The 27,403-nt window shown below is 41.1% G+C and overlaps 1 protein-coding gene across 1 annotated transcript in view; it reads right to left on the bottom strand.

Moving 5' to 3' along the window:
- LOC106554120 (complement factor H-like) overlaps positions 1-27,403 on the bottom strand; it is a 94,487-nt gene that overhangs the window by 33,837 nt on the left and 33,247 nt on the right. Inside the window, 10 exon segments of the mRNA XM_087720741.1 lie at positions 2,628-2,804; positions 3,964-4,149; positions 10,250-10,426; positions 10,955-11,125; positions 14,889-15,053; positions 16,134-16,313; positions 20,162-20,344; positions 23,153-23,326; positions 25,747-25,923; positions 26,731-26,916. Of these exon segments, the coding sequence (XP_087576867.1) occupies positions 2,628-2,804; positions 3,964-4,149; positions 10,250-10,426; positions 10,955-11,125; positions 14,889-15,053; positions 16,134-16,313; positions 20,162-20,344; positions 23,153-23,326; positions 25,747-25,923; positions 26,731-26,916 (1,776 nt within the window).

The raw sequence follows: 27,403 nt of genomic DNA, 5'->3' as shown, positions 1-27,403 counted from the left end.
ATGAATAACAATTGCTTTGGGATAAACGGCATCTCCCCAGAAGGAGTTCTTATTTTTATCACCCGTTTTCCATTAATAATTGTTCAAACTCTGCACTAATAAATTGTGTAGCTGTATGTGGATGTTGTGCATGTAAGTACTGAATTGATTGGATGGCTCGCAACACAATAAAGCAAGAATATAAAAAACATTTCAAAATAATAGACATTAAAATTAATAGATTGACTAAAACTAGGAACCAGTACATAAGCACCACAGGGGTGGAATCTTCTATCTTAGTCCACCAGTCACTTCCGGGATAAAGAACTCCATCATGGCCCCAAGCCAGTTGGCTAAGACAGGCTTTGAGGCAAATCCAGAAGGCCTAGAGGGTGAGGGCATATCTCACATCCCTCAGCAGATTTTCCAGATTGTGGAGGCAGAGAAAGTTCATTTACTAGATCCTGCTAGCAAAGTTCCTTGACTGAGGAGGTCTACAGCATGTTCCCTTTGCCAGAGTGAGTGGAGTGGGCCAATCCCATTGGGGTGAAATAGTCCCCTCTGCCATGAAGGGCTTTGAAAATGATAACCAACGTGTTAAATTGAATCCGGAGGCAAACCATCAACTAGTGCAACTTGTATAACAGCAATGTCACATGAACCATTGAACAGGCATGGTGAGCCTACGAGAACCCACAAGTTGTACACAGGATCTGTCTGGGGCAGTGCAACCTCATCCAGAACTGAAGATTTTAAATTCCAAGCAGCCATAGCAACAGAGTCTTACCAGGGTTCAAGCCTGTTGTCCCCTATTCAAACCCCCACAGCATCTAAGGAGGGGACAGACTAATGTCTCCTTAAAGGGTCCCGGGGATGCCCCCTTCTGCAGTGATGCATTGATCACCACCTGGAGGTCAACATCATGGAGGTTTTCACCAGCCAGGAGGGGTTTAATAGGCAGGCACTTGCCCTGACAGCCTTGAGGACCCCGTCCCCTTCCTCAGATCCAACAGAATCAAAGTGTTCCCAGATACCTGGGTAAGCCCCCTCCCTGGGCATCTCTAATAGGCCTGGTCTATGTTTGGTCTCCTGCTGAGAATAGATAAAAGCAACTTTTCCCATCAGGTATTTCACAAAACTCTCCGGATGGCCCTGAAGATAATCACCCATGTCATCCTTCCCGTTATATAAATTATAATGCAAATAATAGGGATAGGTTGAGGGATGGAATTGAAAGGTATGGACCTGATCGCTACTGATGTTAGTAAGTCACAAAAATGCAGCAAATGATGAAAAATGGTAAGGGTGGGCAAATTTTATGCTACGTTAGGAGAAATTGAAAAATGTGCTTTCAGTGGTAAGTGGTTACAGTATATGAGTAGGCCTTGGTACCCTGGAGGAAAACAAGTGAATTATGACAAGGTGGGAAATTTGTGCAGCTTATTTACACATGGATATTTCAACTTAAATTGGAAGAAGGTGCTATTGCTCCCATGGAAAAGGAAAGATAGGAAGGGTGAGTGAAGAGCTACAGGGGGGTTAGTTCATTCATTGTTCCTGTGAATGCATAAGGGAGAGAAGTCCAAAAACTTACAAAATGTGACCATGAGCAAAATTGGGGAACTGCAGCAGGATTTTATGCTGGGGGGGGGGGATATACTATTAATATTATTGTCCTTGAGCTGGACAATAATTAGGACATTCTTAATTTCCTAAAATAAAGAAATGTTTGGATGTGAGAAATAAATTCTATTGTATGCTTGTTGATTTAGGGAGTTTATGATAAAAGGAACAGACTTGAAATTATGGAATGTTTTGTGTAGAGTTGAAAATTAATTGCTGAACATGATAATAAAGGTATTAGAGAGATATAAAGCCAGCATGACTATCAAGGGGACAGTTAACAAGAAGTTAGACACACCCAGTGTGGCATAATTATTATATATTCCTTTATCAAAGTAGAACGAAGGCTCAGAAGGAGGCCTGCGTTGGTTGGGGACCTGGATGTGAACATAATTTCATTTATGGGTGAAGTCACAATGTTGGCTGAGAATGTGAATGGTTTGAAGGAAAGTTAGACATGTGAATGGTGCAATGAGGAGTAATGTAGGAAACCCTCAAATGGTTAAATCTGAAAGGGAAAAGGGAATAGAAATGATTAAGAAATGGAAAAAAAATAAGCAAATAGGTCAATCTACATATCTTGGTAGAATGATGACTATCGCTGTGAAAACAAATGAAGAGGTTAACATGAATAATATATGCAATACATACGATATTTTAAAAATGATAACCAGTTTTATGTTCTATGACATCATAGAATTGAGGAGGAGGGGCTAAGTGTGCAATAGAAATTCATGTTTGTGCTCCAAAAGACACATACTCTTACAAATAAGATTTTAAAAAATTAGCAATAAAATGAATAGATTTAAATGAGCAGAAATTCAAAATTTTGCAGAAGAGGTGCAATGTTAATGATAATATATTCTACTTTCACAGGGACCTTAAATTTTACAATTCTAGCAATAAAATATTGGAAAAGCCTGGCAGAACTTTTTCAAAATAATATGAAAGAGCCGGCGAAGTAAAAGCAGATTCATTTCCAATTCTAACTTCAGTTCTACGTAGTGAAGATCTGTACATAATACCTGTACAACGTGGTATTTCTGTCCAACCTTCCTTCCAACATGTAATGAAAGAATTTCCCAGAAGAACATAACCTGGGTTGCATTGATACTTCATCTTGTCCCCAGTGAAATACTTTGCCTTTCTTACACCCATAATCCGAGCATGTTCAATTTCAGGGGGAGGAGAACATCTTATATCTAAAATGGAAATAAAAAATGGTCCCATTCAAATGAAACGCACTTTTCCTAAAGCAAACGTCTGAAGACATACTCCCACTTTTGAAACCAGAGCCCTCAACAAACACCGTAGAGCCCAGAGAACACAAGGGGGCTGCTTCCCTCTGAGGTGGGGAGGGTGTGGGGCTACAGAGAGAGGAAGCTGCTCTTCCTCCTACAGTTTCTGCTCATCTTGAGGAAATGAACCCCGTTGCTTTCAATCAACGCTGTCAGGATATCTGGACAGATTAATGGCAGTGTTGGGTTGGTGTAAATAATTTTCTCTGAAACTTCTTCTGTAGGACGGTTGTTAACTTGGAGGGTGGGAGAACCTCTATGCAACCTCTTCCCTAATTTTGTTTCTAAAAGGTAAATAAGAATACGACGCTGATACATAGCTGGTACTGTGAATTAGAGCAATTCTGAAATGTTGTATGGAAAACTGGATTATCCTGCAAGAAATTTAAATCCTTCCATGAACTTCATGTAGAAAAGAAGCTATCTAGTGAACCTCTGCATGACGAACTATTCTGGCCTTTTCCAATCGGCCTGTCATGAAGCATCAAAGCAATGGATGCCACTGTGATCCTCTACCCTGGGCTGAGAGGGAGATGGTCTCAGTATCCTTTGATGGTGCTTGGAAACCATCAGATCTGGATGAGAGAGAACAGATTAATATAAAGGTTGCCTGGTCCGTCCTGTTGCTTTACTATTTTTACAGTTGATTATACTGAGGATGTTATATTTGGTTTTTATACTCTGTATAAAACGTCAATTTTCTGAAGGATTCTAGAGAGATGGAATATAGGTCAAAAATAAATGATGACAAAATATATCGTCAACATTAGGCCAGCTAAAGTCACAAAATTGTTCACATGTTGATCAGTTCCAATAATGCTTCCATTGGTTAATTTAATTTAGTCTTCTTTGCCCACACAACACACAGAATCATTCACTCTCTGGAGCAACAAATGCCCGTTTGAGTCTGCGTAGATTGAAAGAGTGAGACAGAGAGTTTGCCCTCTTTCCTTTAAGCGTCGCTTTTCAAGGTTTGTAGTAAAAGAAAAGAAAAAACTTTAAAAAAAACAATGTTGTTTTGAAAACAATTACCTTGAGAAGTTCAAAAATAAAATCATTGTACCTTTACAAGTGAAATCTCCTACCCATTCTCCCCTTCTGCAGGTTTTTTTAGCAGATTCTTTAGCCTCAAATCCAGGATTGCATGTATAATTTATTATTGTTCCAGAATCATGTTCTTCTCTATTTTCTCTATTTTCTTGCTGCAGTGAAGCATTGGGGATGTCTGGAGCTGGACCACATGACTTTTCTGGGGGGGAAATTGAAAAGACATCTTTCAGTACAAATCAATTTATGCCAATATTTCCTTAAATATTAAAAAAAACCAGCATATCATTATCAATAGCAGTTTTAAAAAGTTAAGATGCAAGAGCCCTATTCAGTTTACCCTAACCTTTGCAAAGAATTCCTTCATAGGAGTTCTGCGATGCGTGCATTTATTCTCCTGTCTGACATTGGACAAACTAATAGGAGAATAAATGCACGCATCGCAACACAACACAAGAACACAGTCAGAAAAGAAGAAAAAATTTCCTCCCTCTTCCATCACCTTAAAGCAACAGGACATGAAATTGATTTTGAGGGAACCAAATTAATCTCCAAAACTGAACACTTCAACAAGCCGAGGTGGCACAGTGGTTAGAGTGCAGTACTGCAGGCCACTTCAGCTGACTGTTATCTGCAGTTCAGCGGTTCTAATCTCACCGGTTCAAGGTTGACTCAGCCTTCCATCCTTCCGAGTTGGGTGAAATGAGGACCCAGACTGTGGGAGCGATATGCTGACTCTGTAAACTGCTTAGAGAGGGCTGAAAGCCCTATGAAGCGGTATATAAATCTAACTGCTATTGCTATTGCTAACAAGAGAATAATTATGGAAGCCATGGAAATAGAGAAACACCCCCACAACATGAATAAACGTGACGATACCTCCCACCTACCAGACATCTGGAAACCAGCCCTAATCAACAAACGAGCCCCACCCACCACCCAGGCCGTTACAACATGAAACAACAATGGACACACAGCCAGCACCAATCAGCACCAATCTACCAATCATGATACAACCACACAACCAATCATTCGACTTACTGAAATAAAGCCAGCACTCCACACACACCCCACCAATATTTATAGAAAGACGGCAGCTCCAACCGTGCTTTAAGGCCAAAACCCAGCCTGAAAATGGCGAGTGAGACCTCACCAAATTGTTGCCAAGATAATTGTTGCATATAGATAGATAGATAGATAGATAGATAGATAGATAGATAGATAGATAGATAGATGATAGATAGACAGACAGACAGACAGACAGATAGATAGATAGATAGATAGATAGATAGATAGATAGATAGATAGATAGATAGATAGATAGATAGATAGATAGAGATAGAGATAGAGATAGAGATAGAGATAGAGATAGAGATATGAAATCAATGTTAGAAATGTGAAAAACACGAGGAAACATTTTATTATGTGTGGTGGATTTGTGAAAAAGAAATTTTGGATATAAAAATATACAATGATTACAAACAATTTAAAAGATTAATATTGCAAAAAACCTAGAACATGTTTACATTAGGAATGATGTATACTGAATCAGAAAATACTTTTAAAAGATTAAAGTCTATGGCAATTATTATATGCAAAAAGATGGGACAGTATTGAAATTTCCACAATGGAAGAGTGGATCATTAGAAGTCAGAGCTAGTAGAAGTGGCAAAACGAAGGTGTTAGAAAATAAAATAAAATGGAGTTGATCTGAAGTTCTCCAGCTGGACAGATGTGGGGAATATGAGCTCCGAAGAGTCTCAAATGAACCCTGTCTGACAAACTGTCTCCAAGATCCATTTTTGGATCATAACTCCTCTGTTAGATGGGGGGAGGATTGAAGAAAGGGCAGGGTCTCATCAGACCCAGAGGGAGTGCAACAAGTCCCTCGTAGGTCAGAGATTTGCCCTCTGAATCGGAGCCGGGGAAGCAGCATGGAACCACGGCTGCACAAGAAGCTGCCTCCAGGCCAAAGCAGCTGAACGGGAGCGTTCAGAGCAATAGCAATAGCAATAGCAGTAGACTTATATACCGCTTCATAGGCCTTTCAGGCCTCTCTAAGCGGTTTACAGAGAGTCAGCATATTGCCCCCAACAGTCTGGGTCCTCATTTTACCCACCTCGGAAGGATGGAAGGCTGAGTCAACCCTGAGCCGGTGAGATTTGAACCGCTGACCTGCTGATCTAGCAGTAGCCTGCAGTGCTGCATTTAACCACTGCGCCACCTTGGCTCTAGGTGAGATGAAAGCCTGGTAAGATCTATTAACCAACTGTCATAAATCAGAACTTGGAAAAGCAGGAGGGAAGAGAAACATACACAGATTGGCTGTATGCAAGTTTGTTCCAATTAATATATTTTGAGCAATTATAACCAACGAGAAGCAGAAAGTTTCTAAGGAAAAAATAATAACAAAATCAAGAACTGGGGAAATATGAAGTCTTTTTTTTCTTTTTTGTCTGCAAAAGATCAAGATGGCTCCAGCTTCTCTTCCGTTTTCACAGTAGGTGAATTAACTAAATTTAAGGTGGACCAGAATCTCGAAATAAGTTTGGTATAACTAACAGCAATGTTGGAACTGGACTTTAAGGAAGAACAAAAGACCAAGATGGCTCCCGTCACTCTTCCCCACAGCAGCTGAAGTAGATAAATTTAAGGTGGACCAGAAGAATTCTGAAATAAGAATTGTATAACTAACTGTAACTTTGGGACTGGACATTATGGAAAGGTGGGAATTTGAAGAACTATGTGAAATTAGAAAAAATATAGAATTCTAAACTCAGAGAAGCAGGTATTTAAAGAAGAATGGAAGGAAGTGGGGGGGAGAGAGACAATGAAGTGGTAGAAATGGTGGGAAATAAAAAGCAGACAAAAACTCCATAGGGCTTGGCACTGGTACAGGGAAAATTGTAAAGGGGGAATGTGACCCAACAAAAGGGAATAAAAAGCAGGCAAAATATGTTTTGGAGGTTGACAGTGGCATAAGGAAAATTGAAATAGGAGGTTACGTCCCAACAAAGGGAAATATAAAAGATCTTTTTGACGGAGGCTTGGGGAAAATTGAAGAGGGTGGACATGTCAAAACAAAGAAAAGGGAGAAGGCAGGAATAGAGAAATGGGACAAAAGACTTACTACGAAAAAAATCAGACAACTAGAAATTGTTTTATGGGAAAATATAAAGCTAGAATAAGGGGTTGATTCCTAAATACGACAATAAAATGGAGTTGCTAACTGACTGAATATGATAATGGAAAGATAATTAAATAAAAGATAAAGCATATGGAATATGGACAAATATGAAACGGATATGGGGAGATTGTAAAGCAGAGGTCTGTGATTCACTTTTATACATGATAATTAAATTGAGTTGCTAATTGATTGAATATGACAATAGAAGGACAATTAAGCATGGGTTAAAATATATGAAACATGGACATATGCAGAACTTTTAAGATGATGAACAAAGTGAGGTGTGTACCGCTTGTTATTCTATATAGTAGATCAAGGGAATTGTAATTAACATTGAACAGTAAGGATTGTTATTTAAACACAATTAAGGGTAGCCTAAGCCAAGATATGGAAAAATGGAGAGGGAACATGAAATATACCCGGGATGGCGAACCTATGGCGCATGTGCCACAGGTGGCACATGGAGCCATTTGTCAGGGCAAGCGAGGTGTTTCCCTGTCAGCTGGCCAGCACACATGCGCGTGCTGGCCAGCTGAGTTCAGCCTTCTTTAAAGCCATTTTTGCCCTCCCCAGGCTCCGGAGGCTTTATAGGAGCCTGGGGAGGGTGAAAACAGCCTCCCCCCAGAGGCCCTCCGGAGGCTTCAGGAGCTTCCCTGAAGCCTCCGGAGTGCAAAAAAAACGGCCCTACGGACAAACCGGAAGTTCGGGAACGGACTTCCGGTTTGCTCGTAGGGCCGGTTTAAGCCCTCCGAAGCCTTCAGGGGCCTTCCAAGACTTCACTGAAGGCTCCGGAGGATGAAAAACGACCCTACGAGAAAACCGGAAGACACTTCCAGTTTGCTCATAGGACTGTTTTTAGTCATCTGGAGCCTTCAGGGACCTTCAGGAGGCTTCCCTGAAGGCACAGGAGGTCAAAAAATATGACCCAACAAACAAATTGGAAGTCCCAGTTTGCTCATATGGCTGTTTTTAGTCCTCCAGAGCCTTCAGGGAAGCCTCCTGAAGGCTCCGGAGGGTTTAAACCGTTCCTACGAGCAAACTGGAAGTCCATTTCCAAATATTCAGTTGTTTTGCACTCCGGAGGCTTCAGGGAAGCTCCTGAAGCCTCCGGAGGGCCTCGGGGGGGGGGGCAGGAAAGGCAGTTTTCGGCCCCTCCAGGCTCCTATAAAGCCCCTGAAGCCTGGGGAGGGCAAAAAAAGCATGCAAAAAATGGGGGGAGGGGCTGTTGTGCACGCATGCAGGCTGGGGGCAGCCATGCATTGTATTATGGGTGAGCACACCCGCGGACAACCCCCCTGCACTCCCCCCCCCCCCCACTTATGGCACGTGAGCCAAAAAAGGTTTGCCATTGCTGAAATATACTGACAATGGGAAACTATTGAGATTTAAAGACAGAATTACAAAGTGGGAGCGTGCAAGGGTTTATAATTATATAAATATAATGATGGGAATAGCTGGGAATTGTAACCAGGTCTACATCTCGGTGGGGGGTGTTTAAAAGTATAACGACTATATAAGTATACTTTTTTGTTCTCTCTTTTTTTTTAAAAAAAGGAGGAAGATATATGTTAAAATTAAATAAGTATACTGAAAAGGAATTATAAATACCATCAACATAAAACGGAGTTTGCTCAGAAGCTGAAATACACCAAGTAAATGAGATGAAGAGTGTGAAGTGAAGGAGAGAGTTAAGGGAAGAAGAGAGGGATAGGAGAGAAGGCAAGGACGAGGGAAGAGCAAAAGGAGGAGTGGAAAGGGGAGAGAGGAGAAGGAGAGAGGAAGGGGAAGTAGAGAAGAGAAGGGTGACAGAGGGAAGAAAGGAGGTAGGGAGTGGGAGGAAAGAGGGAGAAGAAAGTGATGGATAAGGTACAAATACAGTGTATGGAGAGCAGAAGAGCCAATAATTGTTTTCGGGAGTTGATGGTAAGATGAATTGATGTAAACATTTAATAATACAATACGATGTTGGCTATGTAATAGTATGCATGTAGTTATATGTTATGAAAATGAAAAAATAAAATAAAATTATATATAAAAATAAAATAAGTTATCACATTCATAACTTTTTTGGGGGGGAGTTCCTTCTTTTTCTTGGACCTATTAATCTTATTCTTTTTTAGGTTTATCTTTTCCTTTAAGTAAAATCTTATACAAGCATGCACATGCCTGTGTGTGTACACACATACACACACACACACAATTCGCATGACATGCTCCGGCCTTTGTCACCGTTAGTTCCGTGACTGCAATCTTCTCCAACTACAAATTTTGCCTTCAAGCCAACCAAAAATGAATGCCTCAGAGCCCCCAAGCTTTGCCCCGCCATCCTGTCTTGCAAGAGAAACTTTTGAGAGATTGCATGTATTTCTGGTAGAAATACTGTACATAAAATCTGGAGAAATGATTCTTGTAGACCGGAGACAAAGGTCTTTCTTCTTCTCAGAGAAAGCATAATGGTCTCCTGCTTAAGGAGGCCCAGCAATTCTAGCAGATATCTAGGCGAGAAAACAGGGCAGCCAGAATAGCACTGAAAATAAATGCTCAAAGGAAAGTTATACTAGTGAAGACTAGTCACAGACAGGCAAAAAGAAGAAGCTTTGCACTGCTGTGCTTACTTTGCATATATTTTTGTTATCATATCACTCTTGCCTAAGCCACCCACAGTCCTCATCTCTTCTCTGGGGCAGCAAAAGAGGCCTTTAGGAAAGGCAATCCTTGAGCTGACTTATTAAAGCAGTGAGACTTATTTTGCAGGTTCACCTTGAAAAATAATAGTTTCTGACATCACGCAACAGTTGTGTGATGTCCAAATGGCATTTTCTAAGTCCTTTATAAATTGGGAATAAGAGAGATTTTGAAGTCAGAACCCTGCTCTGACAAGAACAGTTCTGAACGTATACATGGTATTTCAAATGAGATTAACGCTTGAGTTCATCTATGTGGCATTTTAATACCTGTGAAATTTCAATATAAAAACTCCGAATTCCTCGTTTATGCATCTTCCTTCTCCCATTTCTAATATCAGCATAAGAATGAAAAAAAAATGCATGTATAACTTTATTTAGAACTCAAACCCACTGTTGGCATTTCAATAGAAAAAGCTACCATTTCTTACCTCTGCAAACAGGTAGCTCAGACCATTTCCCATTTTCGCACTTTACAGTATTTAACTGACTAATTTCAAAACCTAACGAGCAACGATACTCCACAATTTCACCAGGAGGAAACATTGTGACGTTTTCAGTTACTGTGATACCATTTTCAATTTCAGGAGGAGGTTTACATCGTAAATCTAGAAACATGAAAGAAATAAAATATCATAAAGACATTTCTATTGTATCTGCATAGCAAATCTCTTTCAATGAAACCTGATTCAAAAAACAAATCTCAATGCAAAAAGGGACCACTAGTGGAGAAGTGGTTGTTAAAGACTCGAGGTGCTGCCAACCCTTCCATCATAATCTCCTCCCTCTTGGTCATGTGATTCACATTGGGCCAGGTAGAGCCTATACAGCACATAGATGTCTGCCACCATATACAAAGACAGGTCAAAGCAGAAAGACAGAGAAATAGTTTTAGCATCCATGGACCAACCCTGATTTGACTCTCAGAGAAAGAGAAAGGCAACATGTACACTGTGCAAAGAACCTGATTAGTCCCTTGGAATAGAGCACATGCATGTATACAGAGACACCACTGAGGATTAATGGCTGTGAAGAATTCCATAAGAACATGCTTTGAATGTTCTCCCTTCCTTTCGTTCAAATAGCTCTTTATATTATTTTTTCTTTAGAATAAAGGCAAATCTGATCATACAAACCAAGGCAGCGAGGGGGTGTCTGCCATTTCCCATTGTCACACTTTATCTTTTGTGGGCCATGAAGAAGGAAATGTTCTTGACACTTGAAGCTAATTTCTTCTTCGCTCCTGTAGATTCTCATCTCGGCTACATTGATGGCATTGGGAAGCTGAGGTGGTGGAGGGCAGGTTCCTTTAAGAAATAATTAGAACTTGATTAGGATTAGAGATGAACATTATCTCATTTCTACTTCACCCAAAGAAGATGAATCCTTAAGTATTTTCTTAGGAGGCTTTTAGGTCAAATCTCTTGTCTACTGTGATTGAGAATGCCATAATCACAACGAGATTGAAATTCTGATTATATTTGTATGATACAATTATCAGGGCTTATTTTAAATCAGGCTTTCAGTTGAGTTATAGGATGAATTTTGCTTCATCCAGGTGCTAAATGGCTGTGCAGCAGAGCTGGCAAATAAAGAAATAAAATACCATAATCTCAAACAGTCTTTAGATTTTTAGAAGCTTTTTGTACATTTGATTATGATATTCTTCTCTCTTTGGCAACGGAGGCTTAGAGAAATTTGTGGCTCTCATTTTTCTCGATTGCGGATGTCCTCAAGTGATCCCAGGGCACTAGTTTTGGGTACAACAGCCATCAGATTCTGCGGATCTACGGGCTTCTATCATTACTCCTGTCAGTCAATCTTTGCATTAAGTTTCAGGAGACATTTGGTTTTTTTGACAATGTTTTTCAGAGAAACCCTTATGGTAAGAATTAACAGCATCCAAAAATTAATCACTTTCAAAGTTAAATAGAAATTAGATACTAAAATGCAGGTATCTTAACTCCCAAACTATATGATTTTCATAGAGCAACACCAAGAATTGACCTAGAAATCTATTGGGAGCCAGTGAAAGGCCCTGAGTGCTATTCCTTCCTTTGCCGGTCTCTCATTATCTGTGGGGTGGCTGCTTACATACTGAGAACCCTTAATCACTTCATCCTCAACAAATCTTCTCCAAGATTAAACACCTAAAGGCATGGTCAGATTAGGCCTCCAGTCCTTGCTACATAGATTTCCCTTTCCATAACGATACAGAATGCCAGGATTGACTAACGAGGGAACAAACAATAACAACAACAAAAAACAACTATAGGTATCATATATAGGTGGCGCAGTGGTTAGGGTGCAGTACTGCAGGCCACTTCAGCTGACTGCTAGCTGCAGTTCGGCAGTTCAAGTCTCACCGGCTCAAGGTTGACTCAGCCTTCCGTCCTTCCGAGGTGGGTGAAATGAGGACCCGGATTGTTGTTGGGGGTGATATGCTGACTCTGTAAACCGCTTAGAGAGGGCTGAAAGCCCTAGGAAGCGGTATATAAGTCTAACTGCTATTGCTATTGCTATCAACCATAGCAAATCTTTTATCTATCTTTCTCTCAATCATTCTTTTCTGCTATCTGCTATCACATTTGTCTTCATCTCCTCCAGTCTGTTTTTCCACAAACTAATATTTTAGGACCGAAATTTAATTCATGATGTCTGTTTCTTCCAATTCTAATCCTTTGCTGTTATCTAGTACTCATAATTCTTCCTTAAACATTTCACCAGAAAACTCTCACAAAAGAGCTATTTGTTCCCTGTTGATCACCCTGGAACTTTATTACAATCATGAAACTCTCACTGGTATTCATAAAACAACTACAGTAAAAGACATATCAGATCAAAACCAATGAAACCCAGTTAGAACAACACCTACTGTGTTTCCTCGAAAATAAGACCTGGTCTTATTTTCTTTTGGGCCCCAAAATAATCACCAGGTCTTATTTTGCGCGGATGTCCTACCCGCTTAACGTAGGACTACTGCAGCCAGGCTCCCATGCCCTGAGACCTGTTGCACTGCTGTCTGACTACTTCTGTGGCCACCTGCAGCCAGACACCGCATGGCTGGTCATGCCGGTGCTGCTGCTCGCGAAGGGAGGCTGCATGGCACATTGTTCCGTTGCACATGCGAGTGGCAGCAGTGGTGCGATGTGGGCCACAGTGTGACTGGCAGCACTAGCATAATGTACCACATGGCATCCAGCCACCAGCAGCCACAAACGGCCTCTGAAGAAGTTAGGCGGTGGTGACGGTTGTTGGGGCATAGGGGGCTCGTCTTTGGTGCTCCTAGGGTAAGTGGCGGTGGGGTATGTGGGGCAGCTCCACCCCCAACCCCACCCTAGCTTGCTTTTTACACATGCCCCACCTTGCCCCACCTTGTACAACCAGATGGTGAGCGGGGCTTAACTAGGGCTTATTTTGGGAGGGGTAGGGGTTATATTAGGCACAGTCATGAAAATTGGGCTAGGGCTTGTTTTTGGGGTAGGTCGTATTTTGGGGGAACCCTGGTAATTACAATATAAACAATATTTTCAATTTCAATTTAATAAAATTTGTATGCCACCCACTGTTGTAAGATCCTTTCACTTTAAGGCCACATTTGATGAAGCAGAAGGAGCTTCGTTGTGATAGCAATAGCAGTTAGACTTATATACCGCTTCATAGGCCTTTCAGCCCTCTCTAAGCGGTTTACAGAGTCAGCATATCGCCCCCACAATCTGGGTCCTCATTTCACCCACCTCGGAAGGATGGAAGGCTGAGTCAACCCTGAGCCAGTGAGATTAGAACCGCTGAACTGCAGATAACAGTCAGCTGAAGTGGCCTGCAGTACTGCACCCTAACCACTGCGCCACCTCGGCTCATTATGACATTTATACATTAGTGAAATTTAACTGAATTGCTCTTTGGAATATATAAAAGTAGTTTGCAGATTTGATCATACATTAGATTAATCTGGACAAGCTGATATTGTATAGTAAGAGGAAAGGCCACCAATTAGCATAAGGACAGGTAACCAGTTGAAATCATTCATCTACTCCAGGCAAAGTTTATCCATTCAGTACAATGTTTACTTATCTACAAACTCAACAAAAATAAGATTTAATTAATGCAAATGTAATTAGGATGCCTCCCAGATTCCCACAATATTAGAAAGGAACGAACACACACCTTGTAACCTTAATATTAAAATAGTTACATTTTATTTCAATATACCTTATCAATGTATAGGTGTTTTTCTTTTACATTTATTGTAAATTAACTGACTTGGAAAGATTTCTGGAAGGACAGAATATACTGTATGTATTTTTTTCCAACAATATGTGTATACATAAATAGAAAAAACTGGATAATTTCTCCTTAATGAAGATCTTTGGGGAATTAACTAGGAGCAATATAATGATCCAATGGTCCTCTTAAGCAGCAGAAATTCTGCAACTAATAATCTCAGTGATTTGTTGTTGTTGTTTTACTGTGTCAGGAAACCTGCATGGATGTCTCCAGGGAAGTACCAAAAGTCAAAGATGAATTCTGTACTAGATTTGCATGCTTTTGTGCTGTGTAAATTCACTTAGGTGGCTTAAGACCCAAAAGACTCAAAGCAAAGAGCCTTTGTACTGGGACAAATGAAATTTTATCACTGAATTTGCCCTAATGGGAAAAGGGCGGCAAAAGTATGCTGTCCAATGCAGGCTAGTAATCTGTGTGTCACAACAGAGGTGGAGAGGCAGCTGTGAAGGAAACGAAACAGCTGCTAAGGAAGAGACCAACTGATTTTAAGGCTAATGCTGTATTTCCTTTGATCCTTGGATTATAGAGAAGGATTTTTCCTACGTGGCAAAATGATCTCTTCTTTTGAAATGGATACATCCAGACTGTCTCCCTGCAGCATCAGGTTAGACAAAGCATGCACAGCTCGTGGGATCATAAGGGGGCTTTTCAGAAGAAACTGTGAGCCATCAGAAAAACGTTATGTAGGAAGTCCTCAGGTGTGCCCCACTTTTATTTTTCAGATATGATTAACGTCATCCTATTGAAGAAACGATAAACTGGTACATAGCATGCAAACGATACCTTCACACCGTGGCTCAGGAAACCATAATCCATTAACACAATTTGTTTGATGCACTTTGGAACCACAGTGGTAGTTTGCAAACTCGTTGGTCTGAAACCGCTTTGTAGTCTGAACAGTTGGTTGAAAGTCTGCATACTGTGGACGTGTACAATCTTGAGGATTAACTAACAATTCAAATATTGTTACATAAGTATTTATATAATAAATCAATTATTCTTCTCCTTATTTATATACTCCATTCTTCTTCATCTAGATTACCTGACTTCATATTCCAAGTACATCTATCAAAAATATAGCCTATCAGTATTTGGTTTATTCATCTGTTACTACTCTGACGGACAGATTATAAGCATCTCTTTCTCCTCTCCTGTGTAAGATTTTAGATTTGATGTGCTCCTCAAATTAAACTGCAGGCAGATGAGGCAGAGAGTTGCCTTTAATGAGGTGGGCAACATGCAGGTTGGATAAATCAATGAACCTGAACAATCTTATCCCTTGCCTTTCTGGTCCCACTCTGAATTTCAAGGCTACCAGTTATAGATCTCCCCTATTGTGAGGAACGTAGGAATCTTAATCTATGGCAGACTGTCTTGAAAACCATTCAATAATAAAAAAAGAAAGCTACAGGTTGACTCCACTTCTCTGCGACCCTCAAATATTGGGACACTGCTGTCATGTGACTCCTAGTCCGTCTCTTGGTTAGATTAGACATGCCAAGTTCCTGCCTCCGTTCATCCCATGTTTTAGCCTCCAGCCCCTGAATCATTTTTGTTCCTCTTTTCTACACCCTTTTTAGAGTCTCAACATCCTTTCTTAACCATTCTTCACTGGCTTTTTTGGTAGCTGCCGAACACCTGTGGCTCATATTTAAGTGATTGCCTAGATCCCTCTTAAAGTTACCGCTGTTGAGCCACCTACACCTGTGCATTTGGTTTGTCTTGTCTAAGGGTAGAGTCATAATCCCACCAGGATTATATCTGGGACTGAATCATTTTCAAAAGCACTAAAATCTTCCTTTTTCATGGACCCTGTGAAAAGCCCCTTTAAATAGGGATCAGACATGAAAAATACCTGTGAACCACACTGGCATAAACCAATTCAATATGACCTTTGCCTCCTAGCAGAAACTCCCATTGTTATCCCACTGAATCTTCTGAGCAATCATGTCAATAATAAATACTGACGTATTCCCAGACAGGCCTAGAATTCATTTCTGTAGATTTACCCAAAACTCTCTGGCTTACCCAGACATGAAGGTATGTCCCACTGCCCATGAAGACACGTAGCTAGGTTGGTCCCAATAAGGACAAAATGTTTGTTGCATTTGTATTTCACGGTTTCACCATGCCTGTATGTGGGTGACTTAGCATTGGCCAATTGTCCATTTTTAAATGTTGGACGTCGTTGACATGTTTTAACTTCCTCTGTTGAAAGCAGAAGTAAGAAACAAAAAAGGTATTATTACATAAAGGTATTAATAATTTAGCTTCTTCTAACAATTTGCCCCCTTTGTTTCATATACCCACTGTAGCTCCATTATCTATCTATTTATCAATCAATCAAACAATAAAAATAAAACATTATGGACAGTTTTTATTTTTTATTATTTTTTGTTAGAGGCCTTTAATATCTCTGACAGAAAGTTCTGGTCAAATGAAGGAGGCAAATCTGTGTGAACATCCACATTCTACTGCTAACTCTCAAATTGTACTATATTACTATGACTTAACTATATTTTTTGCTAATTATTTGAATTGTTTGCTGCAATTTTTGACAAGTTATTATTTAATTTTCAATATTGAAGTCTCAAAACCTGAGATGGTATTTTTAACCTGAATTGGTGAATTGGCTACATTCATTTTGTTTCCAATATTCCAATACCGGAACTTCAGGGCTGGCCATTACCGGGGAAGGAGGGTCCGCTACATCGCAGCTATCCCGCCTTCCGGCCCTGCTAGTTCCACTCCAGGACCAGATGGCGAGAGTTGTCAGGGCCCTGGCCTCAGGCTGTTGTTGCTAAATGCCAGGTCTGTGGTCCATAAAGCTCCCCTTGTCCGGGACCTAATATTAGACGAGGGGGCAGACCTGGCATGTATTACTGAAACCTGGCTGGGCCAGGAGGGAGGAGTCCCCCTCACGGAAATGTGCCCAGAAGGGTTTCAGGTGCTACATCAGCCGCGACTCCAGAGAAGGGGTGGGGGAGTGGCTGTCATCATCCGAAGGTCATTAGTTCCTCGTAGGATCCCTGCTCCGGAGCTTGTCGGGTGTGAGTCCTTGCTGGTGAAGTTGGACCTTGAGGGTCAATTGGGCCTGTTGTTAATGTACCTACCTCCCAACAGCATTGCAACAACCCTCCCTGTGCTCCTCAAGTCAGTAGCCGAGCTGGCGGTAGAGTTCCCCAGGCTTATGGTGCTGGGGGATTTCAACCTGCCTTCGCTTGGCAAACGCTATGACGGGGCTCAGGAGTTCATGGCTTCCATGACAGCCATGGACTTGACCCAAGTAATTCTGGGTTCGACTCACTCAGCGGGTCACACGCTTGACCTCGTATTTCTCTCGGAGCAGTAGAAACGTGATCTAGATTTGAAGGGCATTAAGACCTTCCCCTTGTCATGGTCTGATCACTTCCTACTGAGGCTTGACTTTTGGAAACCAATCCCCCACTGTAGGGAGGGGGATTAGGTGGTTCCACCCCAGGCGCCTGATGGACCCTATGGGATTTCAGATGGCGCTTGGTGAAATACCTGACGCTCTCGCCCGCAGTCCGGCAGAGTCCTTAGTCGCTGCTTGGAATACAGCGGCGGTGGGGGCTCTAAACCAGATTGCGCCTTTATGGCCTCTACAAGGTGGTGGATCCAGGAGGGCTCCTTGGTTCACTGAGGAACTCCGAAAATGTGCACATTTTTCCGCTCTTATTTCATCCGCAGAATCACGCCCAGCCACCTTGTTTAGAATAGCCTGCTCCCTCTTGAAAGGGAGGGATGCGGACGACCCTTTACAGGGTAGAGCTGAGGAATTTGTCCAGTTTGTGATGGATAAAGTCGCTCGGATTAGGACGGACCTGGACTCCAATTGCACGGTACCAGCCGAGGTACCGGGGGAAGGTCTTGAGCGGATTTTATGGAGCGAGTTTCAACTTGTCACTCCTGAGGAAGTGGACAAGGCCATGGGAGCGGTGAGTGCCTCCACCTGTATACTGGACCCATGCCCCTCCTGGCTGGTCTCGACCAGCAGGGAGGTGACACGTTGCTGGCTCCAGACCATTGTTAACACCCCTCTTCAGGAGGAATCCTTCCCGCTCCTCCTAAAGGATGCGGTGGTGAGACCCCTCGTGAAGAAATCGTCTCTGGACCCAGCCATCTTGAACAAATATCGTCCAGTCTCCAACCTCCCTTTCATGGGGAAGGTTGTTGAGAAGGTGGTGGCCTTTCAACTCCAATGGACCTTGGATGAAATGGATTATCTGGATCCCTTTCAGTCGGGTTTCAGGCCTGGTTACAGCACGGAAACTGCTTTGGTCACGCTGATCGATTGGCGAGCCAGGGATGGGGGTCACTCCTCTATCCTTGTGCTTCTTGACCTCTCAGCAGCCTTCGATACCATCGACCATGGTATCCTTCTGTGATGGTTGCGGGAGGTGGGAGTGGGAGGCACCGTCCTACGGTGTTGGTTGGAGGACAGAGATCGACCCCTAGGCCCCTCAATTATGGGGTGCCTCATGGCTCGGTCCTGTCCCCTCTCCTATTTAACATCTACATGAAGCCGCTGGGTGAGATCATACGCCGGGACGGGGTTAAATACCACCAATACGTGGACGATACACAACTGTATCTGTCTGCCCCGTGCCAACTCAGCGAAGCGGTAGAAGTGATGTGCCAGTGCCTGGAGGCTGTCAGGGTCTGGATGGGAGTGAACAAACTTGCACTCAATCCTGACAAGACTGACTGGCTATTGATGCTCCCTCCCAAGGATGGTCCATCTATTCCCTCTCTTAGCCTGGGGGGGGGGTGAAACTATACGCCCCTCAGAGAGGGTTCACAATTTGGGGGTCCTCCTGGATCCGCAGCTGACGTTAGAACATCACTTGTTGGCTGTGACCAGGGGGACCTTTGTCCAGGTTCGCCTGGTGCACCAGTTGCAACCCTATATGGACCGGGAGGCCCTTCAGATGGTCACTCATGCCTTTGTCACCTCAAGACTGGATTACTGTAACGCGCTCTACATGGGGCTGCCCTTGAAGAGTGTTCGAAGACTTCAGTTAGTCCAGAATGCAGCCGTGCGAGCGATTGTGGGCGTACCTAGGTACACCCACGTTACACCTGCGAGCTCCACTGGCTTCCTATTGGTCTCTGGACACGTTTCAAGGTACGAGTCATTACTTTTAAAGCCCTTCATGGTTTAGGACCTGGTTACCTGAGAGACCGCCTCCTGCCATTTACCTCCCAGAGACCTATAAGATCGCACAGATTAGGCCTCCTCCGGATTCCATCTGCCAGCCAATGTCGGCTGGCGACTCCCCAGGGGAGGGCCTTCTCTGTAGCTGCTCCGGCCCTATGGAACGATCTCCCTGTGGAGATCCGGACCCTTACTACTCTCCTGGCCTTCCGCAAAGCCACTAAGTCCTGGCTGCTCCAGCAGGCCTGGGGCTGTTGATTTATCCAGCCCCATTTTATGTTATGAATGTTATGTGATTTTAATGTTTGTACTTTTTAATTTTTATATGTTCCCCTCCCTTCTTTTTCTGTAAGCCGCCCTGAGTCATTCGAGAGTGGCGGCATAGAAGTCCTAATAAACTCAAACTCAAACTCATTTTGTACCAAATTTTCTGAATATCATGCTACCTCTAGCAATGTCTGGCTCTACCATTTGTTCTGATGGAGCCATGGAAATGCTACAAAGAGAAAGACAACTCTCAATTTCTACTTCCTGTTGCAAGGAACAAAGGCTCAAGTGTTAGAACTAAGCACAGGAATATATCCATGACTCATGAGATGATTAGAATCAATCAGAATACTTGAATTCCTCTATGATTGTGTTACTTAAAGACTGGAAAGTAATTTCATCCCTTCCATTCTCTTCTAATAATGCATTGGAATCTGTTTTAAAGGAAGATTCCAGTTTTCACACCATGGAACGCTCCCTCCTTCGCCACCCCCACCCCCACCCCCACCCCCACCCCCACATAAGCTCAAGAAATGACGGTATTAAATTTACAAGTCTGTCTGTTCATATTTCTTCTTGTGAACACGTCTTTCAGACAGTTGCTGCTTACCTATGCATGATGGCAAGGGTGCCCATTCACCATCCACACACTCTATGATTTTTGATCCATATAAGGCAAATGAGATATCGCACTGAACTTCCAATAGATCACCATGCTGGTATGTTGGCTTGGGTTCACCAGTAATTTTGCCATGGGAAATGATGGGTGATGCTGGACAAGATGTAACATTTTCTAGAAAAAAGAGAATATCACTTTTATTTTAAGTGTTTACTGAAGTCCCAAGCAGATATGCTTGAATATTATTGTTGTTGTTATATCTATTGCAACAATTACAACAACCACAGGAACAAAACAGTAGAAGAAGAGTAATAGATAATGTTTGTTAAAAATGTCAAAATAGGTCAAGTGTCCAAGAGTATATTTAGAAATAACTTTAAAAAAATAAATAAGTCGATTTTTGTGTCTACTATTGTTATCTGTTACTTATTTCTTCCCTTACCCTCAAAAAGATGCAAAAAGATATTGGATAAAGTTTGCAAATCCTACAAAGACACGTGAAGTTGTAGTAATAGCTAGAAAGTTCTTCAGCAAAGTCTATATGTGAGTTTTCAATAATTTTCTTCTTCAAAGCATGTAAAAGTTAGAAAAGCATCAACCATTCTGACTTGGTACTAACCAACAGGGGAACAATGAACGAAAGTATTAGAAAGTAGAGGAAAGTTACATTTAGAACCAAGTGCTCCATATTAAGACAAGTCATGCTGAACATGGTCAAGCATTTATCTTAAATGCCTAGAAGGAATCCCAAGAGGTCCAGCTGGCTAAATATCAGAGCAAAGACAACGTTCTCCTTCAGATTAAATACTGAAGAAAATTCAGAAATAAGTAGCTTTTGGTGTTGAGTCACCCGTGGCTGAAAGAAAAGGAACCTTTGACACCATCAATCAAAGTAACATTCTGGACTAATTCAGGAACTTGGGAAGTGGGGCACTTATTGAGATGTTTCTTCTTACTCCAGGGCTGGTTCCAGTAAATGTAGGGTGGATCAGTGTAGTATGTACCTCTTGCTTTGTGAGCCCCACCCCTCTCTAAGCATCTGTATGAAGTTGTTGGGGGAGGTCATTCACCAATTCCTGTGCAGTATTATCCTACTTCAATTATACCTAGTTGCACATTTCTGTCCCTAGTGGTTCAAGTGAATCCGTCACAGTTCTGTCACAATATCCAGATGGCTGGGAGGGTCTGAATGGGGAAGAAGAGACTTTAGATCGACCCTAAACAAGACCAAGTGGCTATGGGTGATTGGCCTTATCAGCCGTGACTCTGAGTGGAATTGCACTTCTTCGCTTGGGTTCAGTTTATACTTCTTGCACACATGGCTCCTCTTTGAAGAGCAAGTGGCAACTGTGAGTGGGGAGCTTTGCAAAACGTCATCTTGCACACCAATTGTGCTTGATCCTGACTCAGAGCAAGAAATAGACATCACAGAAGGCTAAAATGCATATTATTAATATTGCATATATCAAACCTGCGTATTTGAAGGTCTTTCCCCTCCTCCTCCTTTTATATGTCATGTGAATTAAACTGGTGTTTGTACATGCGCCCCCTCATTTGGGCTTCTGCCATTTTTATTTCCAGACTGACTTAGTAACCGCTCTTCTCTCTCTCTCTCTCTCTTTCAAGGTCAACTTCTTTAGTTTTGATAGGGGAAGATCTCACAGTCATTAATGCCTTAGTCACCTCCTGGTCGAATTATTGCAACATGGTGTACATGGGACTATGAACATTCAGGAAAATCCACTGGTCCCGAAGACAGTGATATGGGCAATTATGTACGTCTCTCATTTTGCCCCTATGGCACATGGACTCTGTGAACTCTTGTGGCTCCCAATAGGCTTCCAAGTGGTTTTGGTTTGGTTTGGTTTTATTATTTAAAGGCCGCCCTTTTCCCTGAGGGGCTTACAATATGTAGGGATGGGAGTACAAGACAGTAAGACATAAAACAATACATAAGTAAAAATAGTACACAACATTCATCGTTCGGGTGGGGACGGATTACGATCTTTATCCCCCTAGTGCAATTGAAGGTGATGGCTCCCATCTACACAGCTGTACATGGAATAGGATTGGCTACTTGCAGGGCCAACTGCTCCCAGGTGTATATATTGACCTGATTTCCCTCAATGAAAAATGTCATCTTAGGGCACCCAGGTTCTCTGCTCTTCTGAGGGGTGCACCGGCCTTTTTGAAACAATTTCCCCCCAATGCAAAATTGATCCCCACCTTAAACTCCTTCAGAAAAGCAGCTACGATCTTTCCTTTCCGCCTTTGGGTCAGGAGAACCAGGATTTCTCAAATGATGAGGTTCTTCCCACCATTTTATTTTCTTAGAAGGGGTTAATGGGATGCTTTTATTATTTGTTATTATATTATATGCTTTTATTATTTGTTGATCATTTTATTTCTTTTTGTATGTTTCTTCTTGAGCAGGGAGTTATACTAAAAACCTCCATGTTCCCTTCCGTTATTTGGTTATTTCTTTATATGATATTCTTAATATTTTTTTCTTTTCTATCTCTGTTTCCTTTTTTCATTCTTTTCTGCACTTTCTATTTTTCTTTTGTTTAGTTTGTATTTTTACTGTTGCAATTGTAATCTTTTATAAACTTCAATAAAAAAAATTGTATGTGGTTTAATGATTACAATAAAGAACCGGACTTCAAATACAGCTGTTACTTGTCAGTACAGGAGAATTGCCATTTCTTTCCTTTTGCAATATACATTTCTGGTTTTGTGTAGGTGGTCAGTATAATATTACAATAGATTTGTAATTCTGCTATCTGATTTCATTTTGTGCTTGGTTATGTTAAAAGTACATTCAAAAGTCCTGTTAATATAATGAAAAAGAAATAATCCCATTGCCTCTAAAATGTTTTTTAAAAACCTGAAAAATAATTAATATTACTATTCATATAAACATTTTCTTTTCCCGCTTCTCACCTCAAATACAGTAATAATTCTTAAATTGCCCATTTTTACCTTTACATATTGGAAGCTGTGGAGACCATCCAAATTCATAACATTGTGCAGATTCAGGGCCAACTCTTGTGAATCCTTCGTTACAACCAAAACGTACCACCATTCCATGATAAAAAGTGTCCTCTCTTGGATCAATTATGCCATTTTCCAAAAATGGAGCATCACATGTTATGGCTATACAAATAGAGAATAAAATAGAATGTTATTTCAGAATGAAACTGCTTGCCAGAAAGTTTGAGACACTTATGTTTATATATAAAACAAACCTGATTTTATATTCCTTAAGTGCAATATGAGTTCTACTATATATTCCTCAGAGATTCCCAGTATTATACTGGAGTGAAGTGGTGGTGATTGTCGTCCGGGAATCCCTTATGGCTTTTGAGGGCCCTACTCTACAGGTCATCAAATATGAGACCCTGCGCATTAAATTGCACTCCAGGGATTAACGGGGATTGTTGCTGTAGTTCCTGCTGTGCAATAACCGCCGTACTTCAGCTCCTTCATTCCATTTCTAGGATGAAAGTGTGGTTCCCCAGACTTCAGAGGACTTCAGTTTGCCTTCACTAGGAGGGGGGTCAGATGACTCAGGAGTTCATGCCCCATCTTGATGGTCATGGAGTTATCTCAGATCATCCAGAGCCCAACATGGGATAATGATCATACTCCAGATCTGGTTTCCTTTGGAGTAGTGGCTGTGTGACCTGGAATTGGGAGAGCTTCCAGTATCTTAGATGACACCCTGATTGCTATGTGATTCTCTAGGGCCTCTATGGGTCCATTAGATTGGTCTGTCTCAGATGACGGATACATAAATTTCAGGGGAGCTGAATGGTTGTTCCTGCTGATCTACTTTACGGTCCATTCAAAGACTTGGTCACTGGTTGGAAGAAGACTGAGGCTGAAGAATTGTATCAGAGAGCAATCATGCAACCTCTCCTCTCAGGAATCCTGCCATTTCCCATGGTTTATGAAAAAGCTGAGAGAGATGAACGGACAGAAGAGATGTCTAGGGTATTGCTGGCACTCAGCAGAGGATAAACCTGACCAAATATGGATCAGAGCCTCTGTTAAGGTCTATCGTGTGGCAGTAAGGATGATGAAGCTTCAATGCTTCTATACCCCTACTGCTTGCACTGATAGTTGCTCCGTGGCCCTGTCTAGGGTGACACAAGTCCTTTTGAATAAAGGTTTTGTAGGAGCATACAGAGAAATTTTCTCAGAATCTGTTAGAAAAAAAAATGCTCAGATAAGTTGACAGGTAGATGCCAGACTTGTGGCAGGTCCGGAGCAGATGCCTGGGAAGAAGTCTTCTTTGGACCAGGTATTTAGGAATGGGAGTTCAGCCGCCTTCTCCATAGATCCATGCCCCTTCTGGCTCATTCAAGGAGCCTGTAGGATATCCCTAGTCACTGCTTAATACTGGACAACTTTAGTCCAGTATTTAAACTTCTTTTGGAAAGGTGGTTGAGGAAGTGATTGCACACTGCTTCAGGTGATCTTGTGTTTCAGAAATAGGGCCAGCTGCTTTGCCCCTTGGACTCCCTATAAATGGGGGACTGTGTGATGCCATTCCAGAAGTGGGACCATTTTGAAACTGCCACAATTCAGCATTTTCAGCTTTAGCAGCACCTAATTATTGTGATTATTAAGTCTTACAAGAACAAACAATCTTTAGAAATATTGCTCAATAAATCGTTTTGATTTGTACATATATATCCATCAAAATAAATATCAATATCAAGTAGATTAGGTCAAATAAGGAATTTGAGACCCCCATTTTCTCTAAACAATAAAGAGCTGCTTTAACAATATTTCAATAGATAGTAAACTTTTCATTGTCCAATAAAAATGATATCTTGGACATTGGATTCAATTGCATTTGCATAGAAAAGAAATGGGTAAATTAGTCTATTTATCAGCGATTAAATCAGACTATGTTTCAATCCAACATCTTTTGGCAAAGCCTAAAATCATTAAATTAGGCCGTGTTATCGGCAGTATCTTCCTTCTTAGCATTTTTCCCAGTGTTGCTTGTTTTTCCACTGTGTGTGCCTAGTCACACAGTAAAGTTGTCGATGCACAATGTGATGAGGAATTTTATTTTTCAGTCAGCTTCTCTCACAGCCTGATACCTATTGATCCAAGGTCAGCTGCTTTCTGAATTGAGGGGAAGACTTAAAACTAATTTCCCTGCATTTAGTCCGGTACCATTAAACTTCGCTGACTCTCCCAGACATAAACTAAGGATGTGTGATTATAATGAGATATGGTTATCCTTCTTATTATTTACATTATTTTTGTTCTTTATTTAACATCTGTGAGTATATAATAAATGGATTATTATTGAGAAGGTTATAGTTAATATTTAGAAATTACTGGAAGAACAAATGGGAGAAAATTAAATAAACTATTTATTTATTCTACTTTTTAAGTTTCTATTTAAAAAGCCAATTTGTGGAAAATAATTTAGGATTAGAATACTTTTAAGTATACATAAATATAAATGATACATTATGGAAATCATCAGGAAAATATTCTTGATCAACCGATTGAGACAACTGGATTATTAGACTGGTGTTTCATTAACTTACGATTACAACTAGGAGTAGATTCCCATCCTTTCTCAGTGCATGCTACAGTTTCATCAATGGTATTTTTAGTGGTTTGAAACCCTTCTTTACATTCATAGTGAAGTTTGTCTCCAGGAAAGAAAACAGGCTTAGTTGTGTTGAAGATAAAATCACCTTCCGGTGGCTTTAAGCAGGTCTCTGTGGAATCAAAGAGTGAATATTATTAATGTCTCACTGTTCTTTTCCCATGAGTCTAAGTTGTAAACTCAACAATTCTCACCAAAGAATGACCTCTTAGATATAGGCACCTGCACGAAGCAAATGATGAGTTGCTATAAGTAAGCTCTCACTGCTTCAGACTAGTGATTTTGGCAAAGATGGTTAGTTGCTTTTCTAACCAGGTTAGTGGGTCACATTAGACAATTTAGTCTTGTAGACTGCTTCACTGACCCTTTCATGATTCTAACATCTGAACACATAGACATAGTTTTTCAGGATTCTGCTATAGTTGTGGCTACCTACACTGCAGACAGCTGGTATGTGAGCCCTTTCTGTCTTTCAGCAGTTTTTGCTTTTGGATCTGAAGTGAATTTTGTGCTCATTATATCTTGGGTAGAGAACATGGTAGATGCTCAACAGGTTTTCTTGCCCTGTTGCAAGGTTAAGGATATATAACTCTCTATGTAAATGGAAAATCCATAATATAATATATGTTTCTGTCTGCATCTACAGGATATTTGTGGCAGAAGATCTTGGGAGGATAGGAAATAAAATGCAAATTGTATGTTTACAATAAAAGTGTACACATATTTAGGTTGCAAATTATTTTTTCAAATCATGAACAAAAACAATAATTTTATACTATACGCCTATAGTTGGACTTCTTGAAGAGATACATTTACAAAGGGTTGTGGTGTCAGGCTATTCTTCACTGAATAAGATTCCGTGTCTTTGTCTATGCCAGTCAGTTTCAATCTATCTTCTAATGGAATTGTATTTACTTACTGATACATTCTGGCTCTGGGCTCCAGCCACCTGAAAGGCACTGTGTCTCTGCCTCAGTCTCTCCTTGTGATGTTGTATAGCCATAACGACAACTATATTTTGCTTTAGCATTGATCTGAAAAATCTGTTGCTCCGATTCAAAATGTACATTGGCTAGAGAAAACTTCTCACAGGTGCGTTCAACTGCTAATGGAAAAAGGAAATATAAAATATGAATTCTTCTGTTTATAAAATGTGAACTCTTTGTAAAATACCTGGGAAACTAGTGGAGCCAGGGGAAGATTGCATCCTTTCAAAATCATGAATAAATGGGCTAAGAAACTGCTAAGAAAAGCTGTATACAATATGTTAGAAAATCCACAGGCAGATTGAGTGGGGAAATTAATGTATCTGATTAGACAGTTTCATGGCTGTCTTCCTTACAGAAATTTAATGCATCTCGTTTGCCCTTTAATTATATAAAATAAATCGTGCTGCCATATAAGCTATATGTTGATCTAAGTCTATATTGGAATTCCTACATGTGGCTCATGGGTTGAAGATTCTCACTTGTGTTTTGAATGTCCTATATTCTGGTCCAAATCCTTTGGAGTTTAATGGGTGACAACATCAGGAGATTTGGAGTTTAATCCTTTTAAGATGCTGTTGGCACCCAAACTTATTAATCTGCAAG

Source organism: Thamnophis sirtalis, unplaced genomic scaffold, assembly GCF_051295495.1.
Source record: "Thamnophis sirtalis isolate CommonGarterSnake01/CBP01778 unplaced genomic scaffold, rThaSir2_p1.2 scaffold_7, whole genome shotgun sequence".
In the NCBI taxonomy this organism is placed as follows: Eukaryota; Metazoa; Chordata; class Lepidosauria; order Squamata; family Natricidae; genus Thamnophis; species Thamnophis sirtalis.
This window is presented reverse-complemented; position numbering and strand designations above follow the sequence as displayed.